The 22,148-nt window shown below is 39.0% G+C and overlaps 1 protein-coding gene and 1 pseudogene across 3 annotated transcripts; one reads left to right on the top strand and one right to left on the bottom strand.

Annotated features, from left to right (window-relative positions):
* The first annotated feature begins 5,994 nt into the window (after positions 1-5,994).
* LOC126797008 (uncharacterized) lies at positions 5,995-8,061 on the top strand (annotated as a pseudogene).
* A 294-nt stretch (positions 8,062-8,355) lies between these two features.
* On the bottom strand, positions 8,356-21,243 carry LOC126797936 (homeobox-DDT domain protein RLT2). 3 transcript variants are annotated; one of them, XM_050524709.1, is made up of 19 exons: positions 20,962-21,243; positions 20,859-20,931; positions 20,443-20,766; positions 18,959-19,044; positions 17,782-18,165; positions 17,614-17,703; positions 17,346-17,510; positions 17,050-17,272; positions 16,707-16,807; positions 15,989-16,075; positions 15,693-15,845; positions 15,439-15,594; positions 14,077-14,286; positions 13,331-14,002; positions 12,691-13,248; positions 11,085-11,708; positions 10,896-11,000; positions 10,015-10,278; positions 8,356-9,316 (listed from the first exon to the last, which is right to left on the bottom strand). In XM_050524709.1, the coding sequence occupies exons 1-19, from the start codon at positions 21,010-21,012 to the stop codon at positions 8,546-8,548; spliced, it is 5,097 nt and encodes a 1,698-aa protein (XP_050380666.1). In that variant the 5' UTR covers positions 21,013-21,243; the 3' UTR covers positions 8,356-8,545. The 3 variants fall into 3 exon arrangements, 2 of the variants coding, with proteins under 2 accessions (XP_050380666.1, XP_050380665.1); XM_050524708.1 differs by having other exon boundaries at positions 8,356-9,319; positions 20,962-21,242; XR_007672478.1 differs by lacking the exon at positions 8,356-9,316 and adding an exon at positions 10,546-10,697 and having other exon boundaries at positions 10,135-10,278.
* Positions 21,244-22,148: the final 905 nt, after the last annotated feature.

Below are 22,148 nucleotides of genomic sequence, written 5' to 3' on the forward strand. Positions count from 1 at the left end.
GGGCGCCAAGTTCCTTAAGCTAGTTTTTAGTTTCAGGTTAGGTTTTTTTACCATTAGTGTCTTGATACTAAGTGAAGGCTATGTTATGTCACCAGGTGTTGACGGAGCGAGTGAGTGAGCCTCACTTGACGTTGTAGAAGTCGCAAGTGAGAGATAAAGATGAGTAAATCTCACTGCGTCATTGTTATCCCTAGCGGTGACTTTTTACATGCATAACCATTTTATATATTTGAGTAAAATGTTTGCTTTGAAAATAAGTAACTTGTGTTAGTACATATAGATAGTGATTTATATTTGCGTATTTAATGGTAATTGTAATACACACACACACACACACACATATATATATATACATCATTATATTATATGATGCTATTGTTATATTATATGTTGTTGTGATTATCATTATGGTGGAGGAATGGACCGGAAGGGAATAAAATGTACCTTTTCGGTAAATTGGTTTATTGAACTCCATTTCGGTAAAATAGGTTTATTGATATGACTTGTGAATATTCTATTGATGTGAGTCACTTGGTTTTTTTTTTTAAGTACAATATTACCATGGTTAGATTTATATGTTATAAGTGTGGTTTTAACATTAGAATCTTATTAAAACATTTTCTGGTCTTCGGACCTAGTGATGACAATTAAATTGGGAACCAAGCCTTTGGCCGTGTGATTGGTTACGATAAGTTAGAGCTCTAGTCTGTCTGATGTGCACGGCATGAGGGGTAACCTGGTGGGGTTACCTGGGTCTCATGAGTGCATTTTTTTATCTTTTCTTATGCATTTGTGGAAATGGAATTCAAATTTCACATTTGAATTGGTTATGACACTTGTTAATGTGATTAATGGTGTCATAGGCCGACACACCGCCGATTCTATGACTTCTGACTTGGCTGCGTTTCGCAGGTCACCCGGGCGGATAAAGGACGAGGAGTGTTCACTCGGACGGATAAGTCATTACCATCTAACCGACCCGACCTAGAAACACTTAATCGATTTCTCACTCGACCAAACCAGAAACCCTAATAGGAATAATCTCTATTTATACTTAAATATTTCTGAAACCCGAAACTATTGTAATAACCCGAATTTCGTTACTAATGTCTTGTAATTTCATGAAGATTAATGAAATGATATTTTGGTTATATCTATATTCTACGTCTTTTAAATAACCATCTTTCAAAGTAGAAAAATCGGTTCGAGAACCATTAAGTCGTTTTTCGATTTAATTCAGTTGACTCAAGAGTTGACTTTTGATCCGTCGCTCATTTCCGAAAACTTCCTTCACAAAAGTCATAGACCTCGTCAAAATGAGTTTGTAGACATGTGACACGTAGTAATTGGAAGTTAGAGTGAGATTTTAATTACGGAAGTTATTGTTGAAAAGGGTAAAAGGGGGAGAGAATTGGGAAACAAATATCTTTTTCCCACTCATCTCTTCTTCATTTCTGCCATGCTTATCTTCTCATTCTATGCTTCTTCATCTTCTTTCTTCTTCTCTTCTTTCTCTCCATAAATTCTTCTTCTCCTTTGATCTTCTCACCTAACCACCGTGCTGCTTGCTGCTGCTGCTGCTTGCTTACTGCTGCTGCTGCCCCTGCTGCTGCTGCCTGAGGAGTGTTGCTGCAGCTGTAGCTGGCAGAAGGAGACCTTGAGATGCTAGTAAAGCTGCTGGTTGTGTGCACCAGTGGCTTGGTTGGTTGTTGCTGATTTTGGGCAGTGACTTAAAGAGCTCGGCTTGGTAATTTCGTTTTTCCCTTGTTGGTTATGTTATATTGTTGTTTGGTGGTGTTCTTAGTGGTAATGGTGAGTTATTTGAAGGTCAAGAGGTATTGTAAGTTTTGGGGTCTTGGTTGTGAGAAGTGGAAGGATTTAAGGGAATGCACAAAAGGTGTTTGATGGATTTCCTGTGAGAGATTTTGATACAGTGGAAGTAGTCAGGCCACTGATTTGGTGTTTTGGGTAGTTAAGAGGTTGGAGTGGATGCCACTAGTGTGTGGCATGGGTGACCTTAGTAGAATGCTGAAATTTATGAAGTGTTTATTATTTGGGTTGTTTTGGTTCCTTTTTACTAAGTGGAGCTTTGTTTAACTTAGGTGCTTGAATTGCAAACAAGTGTTCGACTTGTTGAGTTAGAAGTGGAAGCAAGCATTAAGGTGAGTAAACCTGACGTTTGGTCTAGTTACCTTGGCGGTAACTAGACGTGTGAACTTACATTTTATATATTTTCTTCTCGTTGTGTGATTGAATATAAATGTGTATATATTTGGTGATTTATATACGTATATCTAAATGGTAATATGATACGCATATATTTATCACTAAGTATATAAAACTACTATATTGTGAAATATATTATGTATTTTTAGTTGGTTTTCATTGAACTATGGAGGATGGGACCGAGGGGGAATAAAATGTACCTCTCGGTAAATTGGAGGTTTTTGGATGTAATATTTGTACAGTCAAAGTGCTTATATGTTGTGTGACCGGAAGGGAAGAAAATGTACCTTTCGGCGTTATTGTGTTGTGATTATTTTGTTGTTACCGGAAGGGAAGAAAATGTACCTTCCGGTATGATTATTGCATGTGTAGCTTTATGGGTTGTGGTATTGTCTTTGTGGCGGCCTTTTTAGGCAAAAGACTTGTGTGTTGTTTTGCCTTAGTGGCGGCCAGTTTGGCGAAAGAAAATGAATACATATTTAGCCTTAGTGGCGGCCCAAGTGGCAAAATGAATTTCAATGTTTTGCCTGTGTAGCGGCCTTAGTGGCGTAGGCATATGTCAGAACCACTCCTTGGCCGGTTGTGGGGATGATCATCTAGAGCTCTAGTATTACTGCCAATCTTCTGGGTGCGACTTGAGGGTCGCATTAACCCAGAATGTTCTGCATGTGTTGCGATGTGATTGTGAGTTGTGATTATGCTTGTGTGACAATATGTGGCGTTGTTGTGGCATTGGTTGCGAGTTGACGTTGTTAGTGTTGTGATGATAATGTTGTTTTATATATATTTCGGAGTTTAGAAATATGTTACATTATCCTTGAGTATTTCTTTTAGTTTACTCATACCAGCTTTGTAGTTGACCAGGTTTGTGTTTACAATCCTGGTGTACCATTAATGGTGCAGGGGGTAGTATTGCAGGTACTTCGCAGTAGTAGAGGAGGAATGAGTGAGCAGTGTAACAGCAGGGTGCTGTTTCTACTTCTGTTCATTTTCCTATTTTGGTGAGGACTTGTGAGAGTTGACTACTGTACAACTTACAAGTGTATTTACGGTTTGTTACAGTTTGAAATCTAAGTGTTTTGTTAAACTTGGATAAGATATTCAGCTGCTGTAACGTAATTTCATTTATTGAAGTTATATCAGAGTGCTAGCATCCACTAATTTGAAATTTTACTGTTCTGAATTTAGGGATGTTACAACTATATTGACCATAACTTCTTCATACATTCTCCAATTTACGCGTGCTACATATTTACAAACTTATATTGACGATCTCTATGACTTTCATGAAAGAAGTTTTATGAGAAACTCGACAGGTCAAAAGTCAACTCTTTAGCCCCTCACTATAACGATTTCGAGTAATTATTCGCTTGATTACTTTTGTTTCCATTCTCGTACTATAAAATATGACCACCACTAAAGGGATATCACATTATACCCCCTTAAAGAAATTTAGTCCCAAAATTTAAGCGAACTACTCCACCGCACTATGGTATCTTCTTCCCAAAATTTGGTTTGTCTTCCCCAACAAGGTCGCTTTTACCAAGAGCTCTTTGAGCTGTATCTCAATGCAAACACCCAAGATCCTTCGCAGTCATCATCTTGATCATAGGCAAATCAACATGTTATGCATTACATGAACACTGAGACTCTCCCATTCATCTAAATTTACAAAAGGTCCAACAGCCTCAGTTTTAACTTTGCTTGAAGTCAAAATCACAAGCCTTCAACCTCTCGTGTCCATAACATTGTGCTCCAATCACCCTCATTATTAGACACCCCTTCTCAACTTAACCAGGATACTACCAAGTTTGAAAACACAAGTCATATTTGCTTGGACTTAATTAACACCAAATTGAGCATATGAACATACAACCTTAAATAGGCACATGACAGACATAATGTTCCCCGACTTGTTAGGAAATGAAACAAGTCGTAGGCTAAATCTTCAACATCTATAAGGATCCTGTCAAATTCAGTGTACCCTCGATGCCAACATTCTCTTCTTAATAATTCCAACCACCCATTTATTGTTGAGACCTTCAAGATTATTGGTCACAACCACAAACTTAATTGTCTCCTCTTGAATGAAGCATAATGTCACGTCCCGTTTTAGGGAGTGTCAATCATGGACGTCGCTGGTTAAATAAACATCAGGTATAAGTGGGATTGCTCTAAGATAACAAGTGTGGGAGATATATGGCTGCTCCTTCTGAGGGGTTCAGGCAGGCCGACCCGGTTAAGTTTGGGGAGCTTGTCGCTAGTCAGGGACTTAACGTCGAAGAAAGAAGTTGGCCGCCCTACACACAGGTTGGGGTCTGAAGCTGATCCCCTAATGAGCCCAAGGCAGGGTAAAACCAGTGCATTCTCCCATTGCATAAGGCTGGCTCCATGGGGATGGAGTGCCGCATGGACCAAGTGTGGCAGCCGAATGGCTAGGTCTGTGGCAAGTGGTATCAGAGCCGCCTCAACGTCGTTGTCGTTGTGTCGCCAAGCGCTTACACATGTCGCCATGTCCCTAGGATCCAGGGGCTCTGCGGGGGAGTCGAGTAGACAGGGTTGCCTCCAGGGGGACGACTGGACAAGAGAATCTGTGGCAAAGTCCAGGATGAGAGATCCGGCGCGAAGCATAGTTGGGCGATTTTTGGGAACGCCTTTTCATCGCTCAGGCATCGCAGGCGTACAAGGGATACGTGGGCCGCAAGTGGGGATGCCGTGTACGAGGACGTACACCAAGTTTGGTGGGGGAGGATGTCACGTCTCATTTTAGGGAGTGTCAATCATGGGCGTCGTTGGTTAAATGAACATCAGGCATAACTGGGATTGCTCCAAGATAACAAGTGTGGGAGATATATGGATGCTGCTTCCGAGGGGTTCAGGCAAGCCAACCCGGTTAAGTTTGGGGAGCTTGTCGCTAGTCGGGGACTTAACGTCGAAGAAATGATTGGCCGCCCTACACACGGGTTGGGGTCTGGAGCCGATCCCCTGATGAGCCCAAGGCAAGGCGAAACCAGTGCATTGCTCTGTTGGATAAGGCTGGCTCCATGGGGATAGAGCGCCTCATGGACCAAGTGTAGCAGCTGAATGGCTAGGTCCGTGACAATAGGCTTACAAGAACATATCACACTTTAGGTCATTTAGGAGACAAAATGAGACAAAATTTGTCTCACATATCTCCAACTTCGTAAGGGTTCAACTTACCTTATTGGAATTTTCTCTTCCCAACAGGTCTCACTATGCCTTTCATAATTGATGCTTCAATGTCACATGATCTTATTCGATAAAACTACATAACATTTATGTCTACACCGTGTCACCATCAAGTCCTCAAAAACTGAAATTTTCAAGTCTCTCGGACCATCTTACTATGCATATCTCCACAACATGTGTGGATTGATGCTAGTGTTCATAATTTTCTAAAAAAATACATAAATATTATTTTTTATAAAAAAACACATAAATGTTAATTATCTCAACTATTATAACTAGAAGCCCTCTTTTGATGTCAACACTCAACAGCTTCACGAGAAAATGGATTTGCCAAAATTACTTATGCCAGAGAGAATGATAAGTTAAAATAATAATAATAATATATAGAAGGGTAAAAAACGTAAAACTATTTGTGGATAACAATATTTTAGTGGACAGTGAGAAGTTGGATGTCATGGCGCCGTTGGCCATTATAAATTCGCTACGGCATTCCACATTTTTCTGGAACGTTCCACACTATTCTCAAAGAACATTAAATCTGGTACGCAATCTTTCCCCATGGTCATTTCAAACCGAGACTACCCTTCCTTGGCCCCCGAAAATCATCGTAAAGAGAACCACTATAAAACCAAGAACGGCCTAAAGCTCAAGAGGTTTTAGGGAGCAGCAACTAAGGGAGTGGACTACTACAAGATGAGGATTTGAAGAAGGCTTATCGGAAGCTCGCCATGAAATGGCGTCCCGACAAGAACCCCAATAACAAGAAACAAGCCGCATCCAAATTCAAAGAAGTTTCTGAAGCCTATGAGGTATCTCTCAACTTCAATCCCCTGTTTTTTTTTTTTATCTTTTCCTATCTGTATCAATGGGTTTAGAATATCATGTTCATATGCTAGTCTGCCTAGTCATATTTGGGCTTGAGTAATTTTGTTAATCTTATTGCTACTTTAGATATTACAAAGGTTGTCAAAATGGTTGCGTCAGTGGTATTAATCAGCAGTGAAAGTATCAAACATTCGATTGACTTTTAGTGCTACAAACCAAATCTGTCGGTATTTGATAGTTTCAAAGATTTGGTGCATCTGGTATTGGATATATTATTACCAAATCTTTGCATTCGAGAGTATCATAATTCTGTATAGAACATCTAACTTGTACATGTGTTTTGTATGAATTACAATGTGTTAAATTTTGGTTTTGGTACGGATTGTTAGTGATACCAAACGAAAGTATTTCGGTGCCAAAGCAATTGGTACTTGGAAGTTGGTAATGCTAGAGGTTCTGGCTTTCATTTGTTTCATATTGGCGTTCTTGTAGGTCCTGAGTGATCCCCAGAAAAGAGCAGTGTATGATCAGTATGGTGAAGAGGGGCTAAAGGGCCAGGAGCTTCCTACTTCTCAACTGGAAATGGATCAACAGCGTTTCATTTTAATCCTCGGAATGCAGATGATATATTTGCTGAGTTTTTTGGCATGAGAGGTTCAGGGCTTTCTAGTGGTTTGTTTGGTGATAGTAGGTTCTTTGGTGATGATGCATTTGCTTTCAGAGAAGGTGTATGTGGTTCAATGAAACACGGTGGTCCTCAGAAAGCTTCTCCGATCGAGATTAGACTGCCTTTCAGGCTTTAAGAGCTTTATAGAGGAACTAGCAAGAAGATGAAGATATCCCGAGATATTGTTGACACCAGCGGGTGAGAAACTATCTTTTGAAAGTCTGTATGTTTGTATTCTGTTAGGAATTTTTGGCTTTCTGACGTGTGTATTTGGCTTGCTGGTACTTGCTACTCTAGAGTTACTTAGTTCTTCAGGTCTTTTCTTTGAATAAGGATTTTTGGTTTTATAAGGGATTGATTTGTCTTCTCCCCTCAAGATAACAGTTTAATGTGTTTGTGGAATGTAAAATTTACACTCTTTGATAGTAAAGATGCCCCATAAAGCAGCTAAAGGATAATTGGTCTCATATCATGGGGTATCCCCATGTATCTGAATACAAATTTTATTTACATTGAAATGTTGTCCTAGTGTCCTACAGTGAGTTTCATTTCGTTTGTCTTGGGAAGATCAAGTTATTGTAGGTTAAAACATTTATTAAACGCTCACTACTCTTGCAAGCATCATTATGTTCTAATATGTTATATACTAGCCAGAAGTGCAGTAAATGATATCACAAAATTATTGTGGATGCAGGAAGGGTATGAAGGTGGAGAAAATTCTGACCATTGACATAAAAACTGGCTGGAAGAAGGGTACTAAAGTTACCTTCCCAGAGGAAGGAAATGAACAGCCAAATGTGATTCCTGCAGATCATGTTTTCATCATTGATGAGAAGCCACACAGTGCGTTCACCCGTGACGGAAACGACTTGATAGTGACACAGAATATATCTTTGGATGAGGCTCTTACAGGCTACACTGTCAATCTCACCACCTTGGATGGCAGGAGATTAACCATCCCAGTTCATGATATAATTCATCCAGGCTGTGAGGAGTTTGTTCCAGGGGAAGGAATGCCAATCCAGAAGGAACCCACCAAAAGAGGCAACCTCAGAATCAAATTCAAGATTCAGTTCCCAACAAGGTTGACAGCAGAACAGAAGGCTGGAATGATGAAGCTGTTAGGGTACTGAAATTAATATTGGAGTTTGGAAACTCAAATGAGAGGCATCAGCTTGATTTTGATAGTTCTAGTTCTAATTATGTGCTTTCATTTCATAGTGAACTTGGTTTGGTAATCCAGAGTTAGTCATCTAATTAAAAATTGGTAAGTGTTGCCCTTTTGTTATCTTGTAAATTCCCGGGTGCGGTTTTGGCTGGCTGTAGAAGTCCATGGTCTGAAGAGACCATGTTAAGTTATGTTCTCAACTGAGCTAACAGCGAAAGATCACTCTTCAAACTCTAAATTCAAAACAGAGGAATGAAAAAACTGCAAGACTAGTTCTAATCCAATCATCTCAAACGCGTATCTGAAGCATTACGTTTGATCAAATCGCTTGATTTTTTAAGTTAATCGACGAGGGACAACCTGCCCTGTTACATAGTTATAATGTATGGATACTGCATGGAAGCCCTGAACTAAAGACTAATACAACTTTGTACAGTTTTCATGTTAGTTTAGTCACTATAGTCTGAAGACGGGGATCTGGTACCTTCTCCGAGTTCGATGAGTTGATGTCTATCAGCTATGTCATCCCACTCTCCATTGACATATCTGGCACCCGAATCCCCTTTTGTATCTTGTGCAGCTTCACTTTTATCAGAGTCCACCTCCTCGTTGACACTAACATCGTCACCTTTCACATTGTGATTACCTCGTCCCGTTAGATCGTTAGACTTGCCATTGAAACCACAACCATAGTCATCCGCACACACATTATCAAATTCACCTCCAGATGCATAGCCATTTTCCTCTTCATACTCTGACCTTCCCGAACCACTTGCATTGTTGGCTGCAGTTTCACCTACATTCCAATTCTCAGCCAAGTCCTTTGGTGGTCTATAAATGACACTCACTGTGGGGCAAGTCATCTTTCCACCCATCTTAGTTATCCTGTCTACCGTTGTCTCCTTGCCTTTACTGCTCTGATTTCCACGTTTTCGCCCTCCTCGTCCACGTGGTCTGCCTTTCCATTTCAGTACTTGCACCTGTCCTAATCTATCTTTGGTTGAAACTCGACTCTTCTTCCTAGAATTGCCTCTCAAACCAGCTGCCTTTTTTGGCACTCTCCCACTACGAGCTTGACCACGGCCTTGTCCATGGCAAGAACTAGCAAGTCCACTCCCCAGAGACTCCTGGTGGTCTTCTTTGAAATCTGCAGATTGATGTGGAGTTCCTGACTTCTCCTTAGACTGGGAACTTTTCATGTCAGTAGATCTTGCTGGAAGCTTCTGTGATGCAAATTAAAACATCAGTAAAGCATCCATATGACAAGGAGTAATAAAAGTTGGAGTCATTAATGAAAAATGTGTCTACTTAGTTGGGTAACAAATTATTGATAAATCTGAGTCTACTTGAGGACAATTTTACGACGCCCTCAAAATCATGTCATATAGATAACATTAGACCAGGAATGAACTCTCGGAGGGACCAAGATATACTCTTGGAAGTATTTCAATCTCAACCTTGTTATTAATAGTTTTCCTTTTCTTTTTTTCCCAGTGTCGTGCTTGTATCAAATTCAAAGTTATATCTACATATCTATGGGTCCAATAGATATATATTTCTCTAGTACTTTATTATTACTAAAATATATCCCTCCACTATGCACATTAGAAGTACTTAATAAAAGAAATACTGTGAAATACTCCCATAATGGACCAGATTTAATTAGATTGGGAAGAAAAAAACAATGGTGATGTGCAGTTAATCACACGTTCGAATTTCAATTGCACCAACACATATAGCTTCTATTCAAACGACCTGAATGCCTAATGGCTAGGAGAAAATTACTGATTAGGGGACACAATATCCACATGCACTAACTAAGTAATCCATTTATACTCCTGTGGTTTCATTAACAGATTACACCCATTCCGGGTTATATTATGAAATAAATTATATGGTGTGATACGAAATTACTTACAATAAAAAGCCCAGTTTCCTTTTCCTTTTGAGTATCTAGCTTCTGCTGTGGCATGCTAGAGATGGCTGCATCAAACTCCATAAGCCTAAGAGCCACTGCAGCGGTTGTAAGTGGTATCCATGGAAGCACAGCAACTGTATCATGAGGAGAATAGCTTCTAGTAACACATCCATTTTCTTCGGCGCGATCTAGCAGCTCACCGGTGGTCTCAAAGTTGGCAGATAAACATTCTGTCTTGACAACACTCTCAAGTGATGCCAGAACCTGAAAAATCCAATAAAAAACAAACATGAAAAGAAAAGACAATGTCTGGCTCAGCCTAGTACATGGTGTACATAAACAATTATTTACTTTACAATCAAGATATAAAAACAGAAATCTGTTATTTGGCCCACAAACCAACTGCACAATGAAAACATCATTTCATTGACAGTTATTACAGCGACTTTATTGTCAAATGTCATATGACGCTTACGCTAGTAAAGTGATTATAATAACAGTTCTAACACCAATACTGGGCACTTCCATTACCTAAATGAATGGATATGTAAACTGGACCGAATTGCAACAACCAACAAGTACGAGAGTACAAAAGCAAAGTGCCGGGTACGAATAATGCTAACCTCCTTTGATCAACTTTAACATGTAAAGGTTAAAGAGATCTGAACAATGGGGGAGGCAACCTAGAAGAAAAAAAAAGTTAAGTACAAAGACGCTAGTACCATTATCAATTCTTAAAAAATAGAGTTTGAGCAATGGTGGATGTAATCTTTCATGTGCATGGATGGAGTCATTCACCTCTTACAGTCGCCTCTCTACATTTCTATTTTCACATGCTATAGAAAATATCCTATAAGAGGGAGCAAAATCCAATATGTAACCTGGAGAAGGTCTTCAGCTGATGTCGAGGAGTGTAATTTCCTACCCCAAGATTTACGGTTCATCTCGGTCCAAAGAGGTTGAAAAGCTTCTAATGGAACAGAAACCTATCAAATTGTGTCAACAATTATTATAGATATAGAAGTAGAATGTGCTGCAAATTTTGAAGCAAGAACGTCAAAAGTAGTTACCTCAATCAAAGCTAATAGAATCTTTAGCAACCTGATTTTAAAGGGAGAAGAGGTTGAGCCGCTTTTATTACAATCAGAACTCAAGTTCTGTTTCTCTTTACACAATCCAACATCATGTGAAAAATCTATTTCGCCCTTAGCAAAAGCTCTATGGCAAGAGTGACAATGATTTTCTTCAAAATAAAAAAGTCCACGGCAAGAATTACAGAGGTCCAGAAGCTGGGGACACCTTTTTTTCCCATTTTTGGTGGCACTTAATATTGAAGACCCAACGCATTCTTTCCAAATCCACCTCTCCAGATCTTGGTATCTGTCTAAAGCACCAGCTTTGTCAGTTTCATTGTTCCCCAGCTCAATTGAAAAAGTCAATGAGCTCTCTAACATATCATAGTCCGCGACAACAACAGAGCTGGTAGGGCTACCCGGACCACCACTGCAATCATACCCAGGCATTTCAACAGCTTCAGTTTTAGCAGTGTCTTTTATATGCCTCCTCCGGTTAGAATGCAGCAGCTTTCTTCTAACAGTTTCTTTGAAGAATATCTCAGTCTTCTGCAACATTGTCTGTAAATGAGATTCCCTATACCCACGCACATCCAAAGATGCCAAAAGACCATCAAAGCCCTGCATCCACTGTACTAAATGAAAACTCACATATGAAAACTAAAAAAATTAAAAAAATAAAAACAGAAGAATAAATATATGAATACTGTATACATATTACAGCAGATAATATTGAATAGGTCGTTGTTTCAATTATAACAGCAGATAATATCAAATAGGTCACCATCAACAAAATCCAGACAACATTTTAAACTGGATAGCACTGCAATGTAAAATCAATGTTCTAAAAATCGCCGCCTAGGGCCACCTAAGCGGCACCTAGGCGCCCGGAGACCCCTGCCCGCCGCGATTTTGTGCTAAACGGCGGTGTTAGGCAGCTGGCCGATTTTTGTCTGCCTAGGCGGCTGGCCAGATCCTGGGCGACTAGGCTTTTTTTTTTTTAAGTTCTGGATTTTGAGTTTGATTCGGATACAGAAGTACTTGAATGATATGGAAAAGAAGAATTTGATGAGCTCCGAGGGATTAGGCTTGCAAGAATGCATTCTCGGTGTTTGAATTGTTTTCTTATTTTCCAAAGGGTTGGTGAATTGTGTTTCTCACCAAGTTCATTGTTGTTGAATTGTATTTCTTTTTTTCCTAAGAGGCTAAGATCATTAGATCAATATTGTTGAACATTTCTAAGGATTAAGAACATATGTATTTTCAGTATTCTAGACATTATATATTTTTTTACATTAATTTCATGCATTATATTCTTATTTTAATTGTATTTATATAATTATTTGTTATGAAAAATTTAAAATATATACAAAAATACAAATCCGATTAATCCCCGATTAATCCTCTGGGCGCTGATTTTCAGCTGTCCGCCCAATAAATGCCTAGCGTTTTTTATAACCTTGTGTAAAATAGATATGCTACATATGATCAACAAACATTGGGAAGAAATAAAATTTTAAAGCAAGGTGGAGAAAGGGAAACCAATAGTAGATGCACAATATATACTTGACATAAGACAAAATGCACACCTAGAGAAATTTACCTCTTCAGAATCAATCAGCCTCCATCGACCATCATGCAGCTCAACAAAGATCCTGCCACAACCAGGATCATTTGGAGAGGCAGATGTAATAAATTGCCAGTATCTATTATGCCTACGGTCCTGGCCGAGAGGCAATGATCGATAAACATAAATCTCCTCTGCTTTCTGACCTATGTAGGATTTAAATTGTTTGCGTGACTTATCAGCAATAAGACTGGGTTGCTGAGATGTGTAATTGTCTGGACCAACAGGGAACTCCTGCATTTGTAGGTTTCCTACAGAGGGCAAACTGGTGATATAAATTTGCTCATTTTGTGGAATAACCATCTGCTCTTGTGAAATGGAAAGCTTCATAGTCGTCTCAATGTTTTTCTCATCAACAGTAGATGGACTTTGCCTATCTTCTGAAGAAGGAACTGTCAGGATCTGCTCAGTCCTGTTCCCACTGAAAGGGGTATATTGCATTTTGATGACATGTTCTTCTTTCAAATGCCTTTTATCAAATTGTCCTACTGCCCACATTTGCTTCTTTAAAGCATTTGCTGCTTCTAAACGTTCCTGAAAAGAGCCAATTTCAAATACAAAGACTGAACCTGCTTTGGAAATTTGACTAATTTCATGGATATGAAATGTTATATACCTCAAGAACAATCCGAATCGAGTTTCCTTCTATTGCCACACCAATTAAAGCAACAAGTGCATTAAGGCGCTCCTCAACACTAAGGTCCGAGTACTCCCCTTCAGTAAGTCCCTGAACCCATGGCTCACCAGTGTTGCTATCATCAATCTCTGTATCTTCTTGAACCTGATTAGCTATATTGTTGCAGATTCCTGCCGCGTCAACAGATTCATTCAAGGAACAACCAGTGTCTTCAACCTTGACGAAAACTTCAGAATTGATTGAAGGAATTTCTTCAGTGACATTCCTAAGTTCTCCTGGAGCTTTACTAATCTCGTAACTTCCTTTTCTACTTTCCAAGGACATTCCTTCCCTGAATTTTTTGGATTCTTCAGAATTGTGAGCTACTGTCTCTGGACTTACTTCAGTACCTAAATCATCAACCTCAGGATCCTCATCTCTTTCAGCTTCATCGCCTCCTTTTACATCAAAAATCTTACTATTGAATATTTGGATTCTTTCTCTGGCTGCAGAAAGTACTGCCTCCGAATCAGTTGTGTCCTTTCTGTAGGCAGCACGTACACAGTAAGTAGAAGGAGCAGTCCTCTCAAACAGTTTTGAGTCCCTAGTCAAAGCAGCAGCTATCGAAGCTTCCGGTGTCTTGCTTGTTGTTAGATCCCGCAGTCCTGATTTCTTGAATATATATAAGAAAAGGAAGTTAGACACCAGACAAGCTAAAACGAAATAGTCATCACATCTTGAATTACCTGAATCCTGTCTGCAACTTCTAATATATTTAGGCCCTTGCTCCCCTCAAGAGAAAGAACATGAAATGCTGCAAACTTCACAGTTCCAGGAGTCAAGAGGTGCCTTGATTTGCGAGGGTTAGAGAAACCCCTTTCTTGCATAATAGCAAAGGCATTTTTTGCAGCTACTCCATTGCGTAAATTGGATATTATATCTTTGACATCATCACCCTGCAATTGCATTAAAATATATATATTAACAAATCGAATATGAAACAATACTGTCTAAAAGAAAGTTACATCATAGGTACAGAACTCGTGGAGATTTTTTGGATTATTTTATCTGGATTCCTTACAACTGCAGTCCTAAAATATGCCATTATGAAAATTGATTTTCATGCTCATAAATTGATTTTTTATGTAATACTCCTCTAATTAACAAGCCAAGCACCTAATACCATTGAAGACAAGTCATTAGACAACATAAGAGCTGATCACTTTCTATTAAGTATTTAGATCTAAAGTAATTTCAGACTAATTATGGACATTTGCATCAGCAATGTACATAGTTCAGAAGACAACGGTACAAAAACTGGATGTAATAATACCCACACATCCACAGCTCCAACCCCTCCTCCAGTATCCTTTTCCCTATCAACATCCTTTTACTTTCCTGCTGCTATGATTACCTAACTTCACTCAAAGTTTTCCCAAATAACCTGAACCACAATTTTAAGTTTACATGGCAGTAAAGAACCAAATGGTCTGCCATCTCACTGCCCCATATCGTGCACCAACAGGGAACCAGAGAAAGGTAAGTCTTCACTTTTAAATAGAGCAACAAGCATTAACCTACCATGACCAACCATCTTACAAATATCATACGACAGTAGGTACCTTGGCTTTCAACTATCTAACAAATAAAAGAGGTATACCAAATAGGATTTGTTACCCAACTCTCTAAAGCATGACACTTAGAGAGAGAAACAACCCAAGGACAGCAATTTCAACCTTAAACTATCTGGACTAAAAGAATATAAGCAAACCTTCACTAGCAAACACAGAAAATAAGCTATTAAGCTCTCAATTTCTTATCACTATAAAATTCTCTAGCGAAGCTTACATTTTGCCTGGTTTACTATAATCTGAGGTATTAAGTGGCCAGCCTGGTTCACCATATATATAAAGAAAAACAATTTAATGAAAGAGCATGAAAAATACTAATGAATCAGAATGATCACCAAGAACAAATAACATCCTTATAAACACATTTTCATGGTCCCTAGTGTGAGACATTCTCAACAGAAGGCATCAAAAACAACTTCAAAGTTGTGGCTTCGACATTTTATCTTTTCGGATTGAACTTCAGAGAAAAAAAGTCACCTCATTTTCCTCATGAAGAACTGATGGTTCAAAAGCCCTCTTCTTCAGTTGTGGTCCAAATCCTTCTGATACAGCAAATTGCCGCAATATTTCAGGCCATGTCAGTGAATTTAAGTTGCACTTCCAGCTTTTGATGTCAAATCCCCATGCATATGCCTAAAACAATATTCCAGTAATAAGTTAAAATGCAAAAGAAAGAACCTAGCACAAACTACATTGAAATACAGATCTAGAATAACCGCATTGTCTCTTACCCCTTCTACAATCTGAGGGTGACCGCCTCCAGGATTTGGAGCACAGTTCTGATTAGCTCCCACCCCCATGGAGGGTACTCTTGCAACATCTTCAATATCTCTAATGATGGATCTTATAAGTGAAATATGTATCTCACCCACCAACCTAGAATCCTGAACAGGAAAGAGCTACTGCTTAGTGAACTACACATGTATGTGTGAAAAATAATATGAGGGTAAGATCCATGGAATCTCCGCAGACTCATATAGAAGCTAAAGACGCTGACCAAAAAAAATAACAAAAAGAAACAACTTACATAGTCATGAAAAGCTTGGACGAATTCGTCGAGAGTAAATGGCCAAAGCCCAAGAACATCCACAAATGTAATTAAGAATCTCCATGCCTAAACAATAAGCTCGAGTCAATAAATTGCAATGTGAGAGCACTGTTAACATAGATAGACATCGTCTGATATCAAACTGATTAATATATGCGACAGATAAAATGTTTGAACAAACTAACACGTGACACAATTTTCTTTTAACATTGTTTTAGGCCCTCCATGGATTGCCGAATTGGTAAAGAAACAATCGAGTATATCATACATAATGTTGTTTAAAAATATGACAATCCTTGAAGTCATTAGCTATCAAGTCATTATGTTGTAAGTTGGGGTTGACTTTTATATATATGTTTCCCACTGTACCCTTCAGCCTTATCATACTAATCATAGTGTGCCCAATATTTAAAGTCAAATATATCATTCCACGTTAAAGATAAATATATATCATAATTACACAGTGATGAAATTATAAGAGATACTGAATTAACTTAGTATTATTATCAAAAATATAGACGGTCAAGAGAATAAAATCGGTATGTCCAAAAAAATCTCGGGTTGAATTAAAGTTGTGCATGATGAAGATGATCATTTGTCCAGAGAGAGAAAAAGAGAGAGGTAATGTAACTCAAGTTAAGAATTTCATGAAGCATACAAGTCAGAAAAGCAAGAACAGAGACACCAGACCACTCACCATAAGAAGATTGCCAATATTTTCCTCTGAATCTATCCAAGGTTGAATACCGAAAGGTTTTTTCAACTGCACAGATTTGGGTGGGAATGTACCCTGCATATCTAGCAGTAGAAACAACATAAATAATAGAAAAAAAATGTCAGATGATACATAATGAAAGGCATTACACGCGAGCGCGCGTGAGGGGGGGGGTTTGAGGTTTGAAGGAGATAGCATATTTGATTCTCAAAATGAGTGCTACAATTCAGCAACTTACACAATTTGATATTATTTTCTCTCATATACTTTATATGTAATTAAGTATATGGGCTACACATCTAAGTTAAACATCAGCCGAACTTACCTCTGAAAGATTCAAGATTTTGTAAGGTTTCGTAATCAAGAGACAATATTGAAGGAAGTCCCTTGCTTGATGCAGCTAAGTCCATGAGTTCCAGGCATTCATCCTCGATGAGTTCCACTGATTCTTTGGCATTTTTGCGAGCAACTGCTCTCTCACTAGCAGCTTTAAGCCTTGCTGCTTCTTTCTCCCTACGTGAGTCTTCTTTTTGTCTCATTTTCTCAGCCTGAAAAAATCAAATTCACCTTTAAGATATCTTTGTATTACGGAGCTCGCAGCTAAGAAGCAAGTTGACTTACTCTCATTGACTCCTTAAGTAAGAATCTCTCCTGTCGTTCCAGTTCACGCCTTTGCTCCCTTAGGTTTCTCTCCTCCTCTCTCTGCTTTTCACGCAATAGTCTTTCTTCTTCCTTCCTCCTCTCCCGATCAACCCTCTCCATTTCTTTCCTTATCTGTTCCTCTCTCTTGACATATCAAAAGAAAAATATATGAAATAAAGTAAAGAGATATGATAAGCCACGATATCTTGTATGATTGGACAACATGTATGATTAGAGAGGATTTAACCTTTCTTCTCAGGATATCTTGTTTTTCAAGATCTTTACGTATCATTTTCTCATGGGCTTCAACTTCCCGCATTATTCTTGCTTCTTCACTCTGCAAGAAATAATAATTTGTTTGATATGACAACCAAAATTAAGTGAAGTTATGAATACTATGTAGTGCATTAGAGACCTTGTGCTTCCGTTCCAACTGTAAAACATCATCCTCTTCCTGAGCCATCCTTCTAGCAAATGGTATAAAAGGATTATTTAGTTGATTAATCGGGTGAGCACTCAAATGAGCATCCATGGAAATATTCGTGAAGCTCTTTCCATGAACATTGGCATATTCTTCAGCCCTTCCTTGCTGTGACAGCAGATTTAGTCCAGCCATCGGGCTTTGAAATCCATATACAGTTGGAACTTTTACATACACAGTAGATAATGGAATCCTTGGATGATGACATTCAGTGGGTGAACCATATTGGTGAGATGGGGTAGCCCTTTCATATGTGTCTGTCCTAACAGTTGGCTTTTCTGGAAGAAACTGGTATTCATGGACAGTCCTTGAACCTCCCTGGCAATGAACCAAGGATGCATATTAGCTGGATTACCTTTTACTTCTTGAGTAACGGATATGAGTGAACCAAGAAATGCGAAATTGTCCCATGAGAAGAAATTAACAGGTGATCACAAGAGACCACTGTAGAAACCAAATAGGAACGCTGCCTATAAAATAATTTGAACGGTGCAGTGAGAGAGAGAGAGAGAGAGAGAGAGAGAGAGAGAGAGCGAGAGAGAGAGAGAGAGGAGGGAGAGAGGTGTCAGACACATGTTTAAGATATACCTGATATAATATTAACTACTGGTGTCAACTACTCTAGTTTTGGACTCAGAATCTATCATTCTGTCCTTGAACTACAAAAAATTTACCCCCAAGAGATAGAAACACAGGGGTTCAATTATTTTCAATATGAAAATTAGACACCATGTTTTTGTTTCAGATGGAATCACGAAAGAGAACATTAGAAACGATCCATGACTTTGAATGGCAAAACACCCAAATTATGTGTATATGAGAATACATGCCACCGGGTCTTTTTTGTTCAAGTTTATCATGTATATTTGCAGATCATATTATCAACTACCATCTCCTGCTAATTACGATACATCCAAGGCTTAAGCATCATCAACACATATAAACACAATGACTAGCTTTGAACTTACATGAAATGTGTATGAAATTATCAAATCCAACAGCTACAACGAATAAATATAGGGATAACCGACTATGACTCTGAAAAAAAAAAGGAATTTTAGCAAGAACTACATCAGCTATAGCCTTCATAACACAACGATAAATAACAAACCTTAATTAATTTGGCATTAGACTGCTCGTACGTATTTGCATCATATGCCCATCCTGATTGCTTCTGCTGCCCAACAGCTGCCACTCCTAAATGATTTTATATGAAGGGTTAAGACTTAAGACAGTCTTACAAAGTACTGTGACTTGAAAAAAAAAAGATGCAATCAACCAGACATGTCAAGTAAGACGAGGAGACGAGGAGATCGAGAATGAAGTCCCAATAATATGAAAATCATACGACAAGTGTCTGCCCTAATTCTCCGTAATTATTGAGTGCACAGACGAGAGAATCATGGGTTTTAAATCAACTAAGACAAAGTTACTCTAAACAACATACAACAATAAGTGCCACTAATATTTATTTCAGCATGTAACCCCTTTATTTCTTTTTCTTCAACTAGTGCACAGTGGGAGCATCGTTGATTCCAATTCAAACAAGATCAACTTATTCTAGACATATACATGACAATCATGTTAATCACTAGCACCCACATAAACAATGACGCACTTAATGTGACATAAGGGAAACACCAGAAGAAGGGGACAGGAGCTCTCTATCCATGTATTATTCATCCAGATTTGTAAACTTATATGCATACAAGAACATCCAAACAAACAGTTCCTCTTCAATCCAAATACCAACAGCTAGATCCAGCAGATCAGTTAGAATACAGTAACACTAACAGTAGTACATCATCTAATCCATGAAACAATATTAGGAAGAAGAATCGTTGCTAGTGATGGTATAAATATTTGCATTACAGAAAATGGGGGATGCAAGAAATGACACCCAACCGTGACACAACCTTGCAGTTGATGAACACCAGTTCCAAGATCAATGTGGTTTTAGCAACTCAAGGACATCAAATGAATAAGTACAGTTTTGAAAGGGTAGAAACTACTAGCTTCATGGTCGTAAGGTTTAGGAATCAATTGTGGATAGGTTTAGAACATAAGGAAATTCTAGATTAACACCCTTAAACCAGCCCGTTGGCCTCCTATAAAAGTTGTCTCGGAATCTCTCACAGTCACTCAATACCTCACACTGGCAGAAAATCTCAGGTACTACTCACCTCCTTCCAAAACTTACACATTAGCCTTTTTCTATAGACACTTGATTGATTGAAATCCCTCAAACTAATCAGTCAGTGAATTCTGAAAAAAAAAAAACAGATACTCCTAGCACATATAAGTGATATAACATTATGACAAACCACTACCGAAAACAACAATAACCTACAGTGCATTTCCACATTGCTCAAGTAAATAACAAACATTTTATCACATAGCGCATACTAATCAGATGAACTAGTTATTCTTGTCTGGAGCATTACAATTTATATCTTCCATTTCCTTTATCAACCGGGAGTGGTTTCCAGCAATATCAATAAATAAGTGATTATATGCCGGAATCAAACCTAGCACTACTCATATATTTGTGATCAAACTACATAGCATTATAAGGACTAAGAAATCAAAATGTACCTATAGACGAACCAAATGCATCGGGCGGCAAGGGGTCAAACTCCAACCCCAGTACCGGCCCATCCTCCCTCAACTTCTCCCCGAGCTGCGCCTCCACAAAAGCCACAGCTCGCGCCTCTATTATCAACTGCTGTGCTCCTTCCTCCAAAACCACTCCACCACCTCCAGCCGGAGACTCCTTCCTCTGCCGCTTTCCACTCGCCGCCGGCGCCGGCTTGCGGTCCTTCAATCTCCGGTGGCAAAACCACATCTGTAACTGCCGATCGGAGAGATCCAACTTCGCTGACAGCTCAGCTCTCACCGATTCCGACGGGTATTGCTCAACTAAGAGTCCAAATTCGCAATGAGGTTACTTCAAACTCAAATCAAACAAACAAATTCTTCAAACAAAAGAAAAAAAAGAAGCAGAAATCAACCTGCATAAGCTTGCTCGAGAGCTTCCAATTGCGAGCGAGACTTCATTTTCCGCTTGGCTCTGATCTCATTCTGCTGAGCCTGAGCCTGAGCCTGAGCCTGAGCCTGAGCCTGAGCCTGAGCTCTGTTCCTCTCTCCCTCCGAAGCGGTCTCCATAGGCGGACGGAAGCAGAAACCCTAGAAATCAAAGCAATAGCGAGAATCGAAGAAGAAGTGGGTGGGATTGAATGAGAGATGTGGGGGAAATAATGAAAGTAATAATAATATTAGTTCGATGGAGAAAATAAAAAGTGGGAATGGAATTAAAGGAGAAGAACAACAACAAAAAGTAGTAGTGGCAGCACTGGCAGCAGCAACAGTAGTCATTTTTATTTGGTTTTGTGTGAATTTTAAGAGGAGGGGGGGAGAGTGGTGGGGGATTTGATTTGATTTGATAATGATAATAGTAGAATTTGTCAGATGCTTTGTGGATTTTGAGGGAGAGAGAGACAGGTGATCAGATAATCAGATTCAACAAACGCCTTGACTCTGTGTGTGTGGGCGAGCGAGTGAGTTTTATATACCTCGGGTTTTGCGCGCGTGCCATGTGGGCCAGCCGTTACTATGTTCCGCAACGCAAAATTCAACGGTTTTCTTGGCGGGGTTTTTCTTACCTTGGGTCCTTCTGCTTGTACTCCTGTTCTATTATTTCTTTTGAACTAAATATTTTTTTTGTTGGTTACAAGCGAGGTTCAAAGAGCTTAAACAAAGCGGAAAGAAAAATTAAAAACTAGCTAGAGCACGAAACTCTCTTAGCTCTAGTAACAGCAGCAAGATCATCTATGTAGAACTGGGCAGCATGAACCGGAGGGTTGTCAAAAGTAACAAAACCCTTAGCATGATTAAAGCTCATTTTAGAGAATCAGCCGTCATATTTGCTTCCCTGAATAATATGTGGACAATAGAGGTAGCATTCATGGACTTCATGAGAGCTTTGCACCCCTGCAACAACGACCCAAGAGGGTGTAAAGAGAAATCATCCTTTAAGAGCAGTTGAACAAGGATAGCCGAGTCAGATTCCACCTCAAGATTGTGGATATGAAGACTATTCGCAAGTTTTAGACCAAAGAATAAACCCCAAGTTTCAGCTTCAATAATCTCACTAGTGCCAATATTTACTTGAAAACCATTGATCCAATTATCATGATGATCTTTGATGACACCCCTGCACCAATCCTACCAGCAGGAGAGATTTTGGAACCATCAATGTTAAGCTTGTAGAAATTTTCAGCAGGCATTGTCCAAGCAACAAA

The sequence above is a fragment of the Argentina anserina genome, chromosome 6 (assembly GCF_933775445.1).
Source record: "Argentina anserina chromosome 6, drPotAnse1.1, whole genome shotgun sequence".
Lineage (NCBI taxonomy): Eukaryota > Viridiplantae > Streptophyta > Magnoliopsida > Rosales > Rosaceae > Argentina > Argentina anserina.

Bases quoted from the DNA above. Each gene is read 5' to 3' on its own strand.
- LOC126797936 (XM_050524708.1), bottom strand. From the start codon at position 21,012: ATGGAGACCGCTTCGGAGGGAGAGAGGAACAGAGCTCAGGCTCAGGCT. The intron at 19,045-20,442 runs GTACATTTTGAT...AAAATCATTTAG, and splicing joins TGCATTTGGTTCGTCTATAG to GAGTGGCAGCTGTTGGGCAG. The intron at 9,320-10,014 runs GTAAGTAATTTC...TTTGCATCACAG, and splicing joins AGGAAACTGGGCTTTTTATT to AAGCTTCCAGCAAGATCTAC.